At 40.8% G+C, this 10,963-nt stretch overlaps 1 protein-coding gene across 1 annotated transcript in view; it reads right to left on the bottom strand.

The window, feature by feature from the left end:
* Positions 1-1,710: 1,710 nt before the first annotated feature.
* Positions 1,711-10,963, bottom strand: part of STK3 (serine/threonine kinase 3) — a 283,538-nt gene continuing 274,285 nt past the window's right edge. The window contains exon 11 of the mRNA XM_075353079.1: positions 1,711-3,223. Within this exon, the coding sequence (XP_075209194.1) occupies positions 3,065-3,223 (159 nt within the window). The 3' untranslated portion in view covers positions 1,711-3,064. The remainder of the gene's footprint in view (positions 3,224-10,963) is intronic.

Below are 10,963 nucleotides of genomic sequence, written 5' to 3'. Positions count from 1 at the left end.
CCAGCCTTATCCACAGCATTCAATGCTTTATGCGGTGGCGCTGGAAGAGATGTAAAGGTCACACATGACCAATGGGGAGAAACACTAATTATACAGAAGCAGAGATATAGTCATTCTGGATGAGGGAAATCACACTCCTAAATGTTAGCTCCCATCTCGACCCACCCAATTACAAATACTAACTCATCTTATTGTGCCCCAACATCAGGTCAGAAGAAATCATATATTTATATATAACTGACCAAAGTTAGTGTGTACATCTAGAAGTTCTAGAAAATCAGGGAAATGTGAAAGCTTAAAGTGACTATGTCAGCACATCACACCCCACATGATTTAAATGCGCCTATAGCTATTTCAAAGACAACTCCAGCAATACGTTTACATGGCCAGTCCGTTCCTGCATTACTGAGAAACCAGTGTTAAAATTTGTCCTACTGCCTAGGATGCCTTCCCAACTTTGACACTGGGCATTACATTACAACACAAAATCCTTTGCTAATCTTCAGATTTCATGTCTTGCACACAGTCAAGGTACCCAGTGCCAGAGGCAGCAAAACAACTAAGATCATCTTTGAACCTCCACCATATTTGACTGTAGGTACGGTGTTCTTTTCTTTGTAGGCCTCATTCTGTTTTTGGTAAACAGTAGAATGATGTGCTTTACCAAAAAGCTCTATCTTGGTCTGATTTGTCCACAAGAGAAAACTGATTGCAGTCTAGGTTTTGTCTGTCAGCAGTGGGGTCCTCCTGGATCTCTACCATAGCATTTAATTTCACTGAATTGTGGACGGATAGTTTGTGCTTACATGGATGCACCGAGCCTCAAGGACAGCTTGAATTTATTTGGAAGTTGATTAGGGCTACTTATCCACCATCTGGTAGCAGTGCTAACCTGTATGTTTTGTGATTGCTACCATTTTCCTGCTATAAACTTGTATTTCATCTGTTTTGTCATTTTGAATGTTCATTATGTGTGTCCAATGGAACTTGTCATTTTTTTCATCATAGCACTATAGATGCTTAGGGATTGTATGTATGCCTTACAGGAACCCACTATGTTTGACTTTTGTCTATGTTGTTTTTAAATTATTTATATGGGCACTAGCTGTGTTTCCTTTCTGGCTTGTTATTTATTGAATAAAATGAAATTCACAAATCAATTTTCTCATAATGTCTTGGTGATCCCAAAAAGTTATATGCACACCAGTTTTCACTTGTTTTTTCAAAATGCCACCTGAGATGTCTGGATGCTGCTCTCTTAGGGAATAAAGAAGCGCCGGGCCGACAGCGAACTCCTGTGAATGGAAGAGTTGGAATGGATGACTGTCAGGGTGAACGATCATTTGTGCCACAGCTATCTAAAGTGTACGGGGGATACGGATGTAGGATGAGGGTTTAGAAGGATTTCTTATAAAGGACTTTACATTAATGATTCTGTCTTGGTGCCAGATATGGTTTCATTTCTTTGAAGTCAGCCTCTTTGAATCCAATCATATGTCCTTCTGTTGCGTTTAGTACAGACAACTGGAATCAATAAATGGAGCCTGAAGAAGAGACCTGTGTAGTCTCGAAAGCTTGCTATTATTACCATCTTTTCAGTTAGCCATTAAAAGGTATCAACCACTGAGGACTTCAGTTCTTTTAAACAATGTTTAAATGGAATTAGTATCCTGTGCGTTCCTGTGTCCAAAAGAAGTGGGGCCCCATTCATTTATATGGAATTTGTCTGCTTTAGGTTTATTTTCAGAAGGGAAAAAAACAATGTTGATGAAGGACTTTTTTTTTTAGAAATCTTTGTACAAATTTTGCAGAAATTTAAAAGGTACTAATCTTCCACTTTCAGTTGAGGTAGCAAAGTATAGGCAAGAAGCTGGAGCTAAATATTCATTTTTTTTACTCCTGCATTGAGATTAGGGGGGAGGTTCTTGCTGTAGTCAAAAAAATTTTTATGCCTACACAAAATATTGTGGAGATTTCCACAGTCCTGGGGAACAAGAATTTTGTAAAATAAAAAAAATTACAGAATTTTGTTGCACATTTTTTTAGGAAATTGAGCTTAAACCTTAGAGAGATTAGGAAATGCCGAGTGGTCAAAATTAAAGCTTTTCCGATACAAAGACAGAAGTGATCGGACGCATACTCTAAACATGATAATCATTATATGGTATAAAGATAAAGCACACAGACATGCACAGACATGGACTTGTTGCAGAACTACGAATTCAGCAGGACCACCACCCCGTTGTATTCGGGTTTCCTGCGGCTTCCTTAGCTATAGTAAATTAAGAAGGTATAGGGGTGAACGAGCTGGATTTATGGTCCCTGCAAATTGACTAGTGGCATTTCTGCTTCAAAACTTAATGTAGGATTGGTAACCCACAAACTGACTGATGAGCTACTTAAATTTCATCAGAAAGTTAGCACTTTTCAGTCCCACCATGGGACCATCCTGTAAAGTAGACTAACATATATTAGGTTTACAATTCAGAATCATAATGCAACAAAACAACAAAAAGCACAGAACACGTTTGGTCACTAATGTCCGACACACTCAAATGTAACAAACAGAAATAAATAGATATGTTGTAACGTTAAGGCAAAAGAATATTTACCAAGGTGCAAACACAAGTCCCTGAAAACTGATATGAAGGAATATTAAAAGACTATGCTGGCTGCTGCTCCAGATGGGATTCTTGTAAATGTCTTTCCCCTCCTCTACAATACAACGACATGCAAAGACTAGGGGTAGATAATGCTAGTTAAAAGAAATCGGGGTGGGGAATACGTTTCTTGACAAAGCAATGGGGAAAAAAAAAAAAAAAGCAAAAGGTAGGACGGGAATAGTCATCTGTAGGACCTAAAGACGTACGGTAGTTCTCAGGGCTTCGAGCAAAGAGGAGGGAAGAATGCAATGTTCTTTACAAGGATGGAGAAAGTTACACACAAGTTTACTCAACCAATGCTTCACTGGGGGAAAACAGCTCCGTAATGTGACCACAGGATTTACTTCTGGAGTTCCTAGAAATTGCTTATGTCTATTTGTGAAAAGGAGACTTGATCCTCATCAGAAATTCTGTTGCCTTCGCTTCTTGGCGTCCATTGCATCAAGAATGGGCTGCCTCTTCGCTGTGTACCTCTGTCGCAGTTCTTCTATCTCCCGCTCCATCATTGGGTCCAGGGCTTTCAGTCTCATCTGCAGCTCCTCAAAGCTTAAATTCTTCAGCTGTTGGCAGAATTAGAGAACATATATTGGTTAGCAGAGGAAAACTGGACACAAATCAGGGTACAGTCTGTAATTCATAAATTCAACAAAGATTACAAGGCCAACCGATCATTATTTAACAAAGAGAACACATAAGGTTGCATTTCAGTAACCCATGATGATAACCAGGGCTGTGGAGTCGGAGTCGTGGAGTCTGAGTTCATTTTGGTGGAGTCGGAGTCGGTATAAAATGCACCGACTCCGACTCCTAAAATATATAAATTGGGGACAGGAGTGCAATGCAGAATGTGCTGAATATTTTACTAAATAATAACATTTAGTATAATGCTTATATTTAAGTGAAAAATTTATTGTAGTACAATGTGAACATCAGACATTTAATTGTTTTTATGATACAATAATCAAGATATTTGGATAGAACATAAAATATTTATTGGAATACAACTTTGGAACACAAAAAACTAATAAATTGTAAATATGTAATATATATATATATATATATATATTATATACACACAGTGTATATACACACACAAGATATATATGTAATCTACTGTATATTACATAGTGTATTACATATTTACAATTTATTACAGTTTTTTGTGTTCTAAAGTTGTATTCCAATAAATATATTTTATGTTCTATCCAAATATCTTGATTATTGTATCATAAAAATTATTAAATGTCTGATGTTCACATACACATTCATGCACTACAATAAATTTTTCACCTAACTATAAGCAATATATGTCGGAGTCGGAGTCGGTGCAAGAGAATTTGAGGAGTCGGAGTCGAAGGTTTGGCTTACCGACTCCACAGCCCTAATGATAACACTAGTGGAGAGGATCTTTTATACCTTTCACACAATTATAGGGGGGGTTGTTCAGTTTAGACAACCCAGTTTTATATCCTTAAGGCCGCATTCACACTGCATTCCAATCCCCGTTCAGTGGTCCAGTTGGTGCTTCCGTCCGAACCCCCTCGAAATAGGTTTCGGATGTATGCGTCAATGTGGCCATTGACTATAATGATGCAGATGGAGTCACCGTGCACCATTTTCGGGAGTATACGCCTATTGGAGGCAGACACCCGGACATAATAGACTGCCTCTGGGGTCTGCCTCCAGTAAGTGTTTACTGTGTATAAAATCACTGGACTAAAGGGTATATGTGCCAAATTTGTCAATTTTTTTTTTTATTGGGAGCATTCACTGCAAGTGGAAGAAAAAAAAGATTCCGGCAGCTAAATAGGAAAGGGTTCTTTACAGTTAGAGCAGTCAGACTGTGGAATGCCCTACCACAAGAGGTAGTAATGGCAGATACTATAACAGCTTTTAAAAAAGGGCTGGATGATTTCCTCAGTACACATAACATTGTTAGCTATAAATGATTTAATAACAAAATGTATAATTGGTGGAAGAAGGTTGAACTAGATGGACCTAGGTCTTTTTCAACCTATATAACTACGTAATTGCAAATAATCAGCTGAAAACATTTGGAAATGCTAAACTGCATCCACAAAGCAGTAAAATAGTAAACACCTATATTCACCTACAATGCCAATGTCAGCAGTGGCTCTCCTGGGGCTCACATGATACTATCATGTCACACATGAGCCCAATCAGTGGAACATTGTCACACAATCCTTAGGAGAGGCAGGACTGACAATGCTGGAATGGCGCTGGAGGTGAGTATAGGTGTTATTTCACTTGGGGAAAACAAAGATTGAGAAAGCTTTGTCCAAATAGTGGACAACCCTTTTTAGCAGTGTGGCTCTCCAGTTCTAGCTCATAAGAGAGCCACTGGATTTTTTTTTTCTTTTAAATAAATTGTGCAGAAATCCGCCTTGCATACAGGTAGCTCAAATGTGTTTTAAGAAAAGTGCTCGGTCACTGCTGCCTCCAAAGAAATCACCTCTATTGTTGTAAAGGACGCTGAGGTCCCTGGCAGCTTTCACATCCACCGTCATTTGAATTGCTAATGAGATAACACTTGGTGACCTCACATCATCCAACATATCACATGAGGACAAATTCTAACGCAGCATTTAACGATACGATCTTAAACATGTCAGACCGTAGCAATAATCGCAACGTGCTATTGGTGACAACTGGAGGTCATTTCCGCGATCTGATCACTATTCTGCTGACGAGAGGAGCTTGTGAATAAGACTCAGTAGAAGCAGAGCTTTATCAAAGGAATATCAAGTGTTTATCTTACAGCTAAAGGATCTTTTTTTCCCTCAGTTTAAACCTTATGAAAATATAATTAGCATTTTGATATCTAATGGGACAATGGTCTGGTCTGATTTCTGCCTCATCACCCCGTATAAAAGACGTCCGCAAGAACAAGACCATTTATTATTGAAGCACAGAAGCAATTACCTGGGTATATAGAGTTATAATAATCCAACGGTCCTGGACGTAGGTGTATACCGTCCCCGGTCTCATCCGGCTATTCTGTACCAACATCTCTAAGGAGTTATTCAATTATTCAGAGGCCACTCTGGATATCACTGTCACGGAGCGAGAAGATTTCAGGTATCCAGCAGGGTGCTATTTATTTTAAAGAAAGCTGCCTGAAGGCGCCATATTATATTGATCTGAGCTTACAGATATTATATTTTGCCACAGAGCTTCCGGACATAAATAATTGCTTCATGAAGCTGCTGTCTGGCCCATCAAAAAGAAAAAGCCTCCACTGTGATTAATGAACGCAGGCAAACGCTTCTCTAAGTAACACGCCGAGCATTATTTACAGGTCACCACTACCGCCTGTCATGTGCGAGATTTCAGATACGTGGTATGGAAACAAAAAACAGTAAAATGAAACCTAAAACGCATAATACAATTAATATTATAAATATGTATCACTATTGTGCTGCTGTTTAAAGGCTGGATGCACCGGCTACATACAGCACAGACCAAAAGTTTGGACACACCTCATTTAAAAAGAGTTTTCTTTATTTTCAGGACTCTGAAAATTGTAGAGTCACATTGAAGGCATCAAAACTATGAATTAACACATGTGGAATGAAATATTTAAAGTGTGAAACAACTGAAAATATATCTTATATTCTAGGTTCTTCAAAGTAGCCACCTTTTGCTTTGATTACTGCTTTGCACACTCTTGGCATTCTCTTGATGAGCTTCAAGAGGTTGTCACTGGAAATGGTTTTCCAACAGTCTTGAAGGAGTTCCCAGAGATGCTTAGCACTTGTTGGCCCTTTTGCCTTCACTCTGCGGTCCAGCTCACCCCAAACCATCTCGATTGGGTTCAGGTCTGGTGACTGTGGAGGCCAGGTCATCTGGCGTAGCACCCCATCACTCTCCTTCTTAGTCAAATAGCCCTTACACAGCCTGGAGGGGTGTTTGGGGTCATTGTCCTGTTGAAAAATAAATGATGGTCCAACTAAACGCAAACCGGATGGAATAGCACACCGCTGCAAGATGCTGTGGTAGCCATGCTGGTTCTGTATGCCTTCAATTTTGAATAAATCCCCAACAGTGTCACCAGCAAAGCACCCCCACACTGTCACACCTCCTCCTCCATGCTGCACGGTGGGAACCAGGCATGTAGAGTCCATCCGTTCACCTTTTCTATAAAGACACGGTGGTTGGATCTAAAGATCTCAAATTTGGACTCATCAGACCAAAGCACAGATTTCCACTGGTCTAATGTCCATTCCTTGTGTTCTTTAGCCCAAACAAGTCTCTTCTGCTTGTTGCCTGTCCTTAGCAGTGGTTTCCTAGCAGCTATTTTACCATGAAGGCCTGCTGTGCAAAGTCTCCTCTTAACAGTTGTTCTAGAGATGAGAAGGTGTGTTCAAACTTTTGGTCTGTACTGTATGTACAGTGGTTGGAAAAAAGTATTTAGTCAGCCACCAATTGTGCAAGTTCTTCCACTTCTAAAGAGGAGGTCGGCCTGTAATTGACATCATAGGTAGACCACAACTATGAGACACAAAATGAGAAAACAAATCCAGAAAATCACCTTGTCTAATTTGGCAAGATTTTTTGCAAATTATAGTGGACAATAAGTATTTGGTCAATTATTAAAGTTCATCTCAATATTTTGCTATATATCTTTTGTTGGCAATGACAGAGGTCAATCGTTTTGTGTAAGTCTTCACAAGGTCAAGGTTGGCACACACTGTTGGTGGTATGTTGGCCTCTACAGCAGCGATTTTTGGGACCTGTCGCTGGTCAACACAGACTTTCAACTCACTCCAAATGATTTTCAATGGGGTTGGCTAGGCCACTCCAGGACCTTCATATGCTTCTTACGAAGCCACTCCTTTGTTACCCCTGTGGTATGCTTGGCATCATTATCATGCTAAAAGACCCAGCCACGTTTAATCTTCAATGCCTTTGCTGATGGAAGGAGGTTTGCAATCAAAATCTCACGATACATGGCCCCATTCATTCTTTCATGTACACGGACCAGTCGTCCTGGTCCATTTGCAGAGAAACAGCCCCAAAGCATGATGTTGCCACCCCTATGCTTCACAGTAGGTATGGTGTTTTTTGGATGCAACTCAACATTCTGTCTCCTCCAAACACAACGAGTTGTTTTTCTACCAAACCGTTCTACTTTGGTTTCATCAGACCATATAACATTCTTCCAATACTCTTCTGGATAATCCAAATGCTCTCTAGCAAACTTCAGCCGGGCCTGGATGTGTACTTGCTTAAGCAGGGAAACCTGTCTGGCACTGCAGGATCCGAGTCCTTGGCAGTGTAGTGTGTTGCTGATGGTAGCCCTTGTTACAATGGTTTCAGCTCTATGCAGGTCATTCACTAGTCCCCCCGTGTGGTTCTGAGATTTTTGCTCACCATTCTTGTGATCATTTGGACTCCACGTGGTGAAATCTTGCGTGGAGCCCCAGATCAAGGGAGATTATCAGTGGTCTCGTATGTCTTCCATATTCTTATTATTGCTCCCACAGTTTATTTCATCATACCAAGCTGCTTGCCTATTGCAGATTCAGTCTTCCCAGCATGGAGCAGGGTTACTATTTTGTTTCTGGTGTCTTTGGACATCTCTTTGGTCTTCACCACAGTGGAGTTTGGAGTGTGACTGTTTGATGTTGTGGACAGGTGTCTTTTATACTGATAAGTTCAAACAGGTGCTATTACTACAGGTAATGAGGGGAGGGCAGAGTAGCCTCTTAAATTAGAATTTACAGGTCTAGGAGAGCCAGAAATCTTGCATGTTTTGACTAAATACTTATTTTCCACCATAATTTGCAAAAAAAATCTTGCCAAATCAGACAAGGTGATTTTCTGGATTTGTTTTCTCATTTTGTCTCTGATAGCTGTGGTCTACCTATGATGTCAATTACAGGCCTCTCTCATCTTTTTAAGTGTGAGAACTTGCGCAATTGGTGGCTGACTAAATACTTTTTTTCACCACTGTATAAGACAATGTGATATCCGCCAACCAGCAAAAGTGACAATGGTCCCAGGAAAGTATTGGGAAACTCATCTGCTTTGGATTTTTTCACAGAAGGCATGGTCAGATTATTGTAATCGACAATATGGTCTCTAGCAGAAGCAAAGTGGAACTAAACAATAGAACTTAGGAATAGCCCATCAATATAAAAGTACTAGACAACCCGTTTAAAAGGAACCTGTCACCAGTTTTTTGAGTGGTAAACCAAAAAGTATCACCTTCTGCAGCTCCTGGGCTGCATTGCATGAAGGTGCACCTTGTTCCCTGACTCACCTTGCAGACACCATTAATACCTTTGTATGTAAATGAACCGTTCTGGCCGGATGGGCGTCCTTTTCATGGTCAGATGGACATCCTCTTTTTCGGCTCCTGTCCCTCCTTTTGCTGCAGTTCGCCGTCCTCTTGATGATTGATGTGCATGACTCCTCCGTCATCATCCACATACTGGACTAAATTGCGTGCCTGTGCAGTCTTTCCTGGCTCACGCAGACACACTTCGCTCTGCCCTGTGGGCAGAGCCGAAAACATATGTGCAGTTGCGCGAGTCGGTGAGCTCTCTCACAATCTTGCGCCTGTGCAAAGCGCTCACCGGCTCGCACAAGTGCACCTAGGTTTTCGGCTCTGCCAGCGATGGGGCAGAGTGATGGGGCAGAGCAAAGTATGCCTGTGCAAGCCGGGAATGACTCTGCGCAGGCACGAGATTCAGCCCAGCTACGTGGATGATGATTGAGGCATCATCCATGTCAATCATCAAAAGAGGACGGCGAACAGCGGCAAAAAGGAGGGACAGGAGCCAAAAAGGGACGCCCATCCAACCAGAACGATTCATTTACATACGTTACAAAAGATTTTATAAAGGTATTTATGGGGTCTGCAAGAGCAGTCAGGGCACAAGGTGCACCTTCATAGAATGCAGCCCAGGAGCTGCATATGGTGCTACTTTGGGTTGAATACTGAAAAAACTGGTGACAGGTTCCCCTTAAAGCCCGGTCACCATGAACCAGACTGCACGATTGTAGCTCAGTACATTTTTTTTCTAAAACACTTTGGCGTTTCAGAGAAACTATAGTTTGAATCCCCCAGTCATCTTCGAGATGGATAGGTCTCTCCCACCAGTGCTTCATAGAAAAGCATGAATCAGCTGACAGGTTCCCTTTAAAAGAGATATATATATTATAATATATATACATACATATAATATATACATTATATATATATATATATATATATATATATATATATATATATATACACACACACACACACACACACACACACACACACACACACACACACACACACACACACACACACACACACACACATATATATATATATATATACATATATACATATATATATATATACACACACACACATATACATATATATAATATATACATATACATATATATAACTCCTTCTGGGAAATATGGAGCCACATGGACACAAAGAGCAAGAAAAAGACTGATACCCATATCCAAAATGGCAACATCTGGCTCCAGTACTTCAGAGACCTCTACAAAGACATCCCAAAAGAAGGACTAAGCCAAGAGCAGGAAAACATAACATCAAAACTAAAGGCAATGGAAGAGAAAATCAAAAACTTCCAAAACCCACTGGACACACCAATTACATTACAGGAAGTTGCAGAGAAAATCACTTCCATAAAGTGTAAAAAATCTAGTGGTCTGGATGGAATCCCCCCAGAGATGTTGAAGTACAGCCCACCAGAAATTCAAGCTGCAATGGTTAAACTGTTCAACATTGTGCTGAGTGCTGGCTACTTCCCTCGTACCTGGAACCAAGGACTCATTACACCGATCCACAAGAGTGGGGACAGGTATGACCCTGCCAACTACAGAGGCATATGTGTCAGCAGTAACTTGGGAAAACTGTTCAACAGCATCCTAAACAAAAGGATCATCAGTTTCCTTACCGAGCACAATGTCCTGAGCAAAAGCCAAGCAGGGTTCGTGCCAAACCACCGCACCACGGACCACATCTACACCCTGCACAGTCTCATTCAGAGCCACGTCCACAATACAAAGCATGGGAAGATATACGCCTGCTTTGTAGACTTTAAAAAGGCCTTTGACTCAGTGTGGCACCCGGGCTTGTTCTTAAAAATGCTGGAAAGCGGAATAGGAGGAAAGACCTACGATGTCATCAAAAGCTCCTACACCGAGAACCTCTGCAGCGTGAGTGTGAACGGTAGAAGAACGGCTTATTTCCAGCAGAGCCGAGGAGTCAGACAGGGCTGCAGCCTAAGTCCAACGCTCTTCAA

Source organism: Anomaloglossus baeobatrachus, chromosome 6 (assembly GCF_048569485.1).
Source record: "Anomaloglossus baeobatrachus isolate aAnoBae1 chromosome 6, aAnoBae1.hap1, whole genome shotgun sequence".
Classification (NCBI taxonomy): Eukaryota; Metazoa; Chordata; class Amphibia; order Anura; family Aromobatidae; genus Anomaloglossus; species Anomaloglossus baeobatrachus.
The sequence above is the reverse complement of the archived record's forward strand: the minus strand, read 5'-3'. Positions and strand labels throughout refer to the sequence as shown.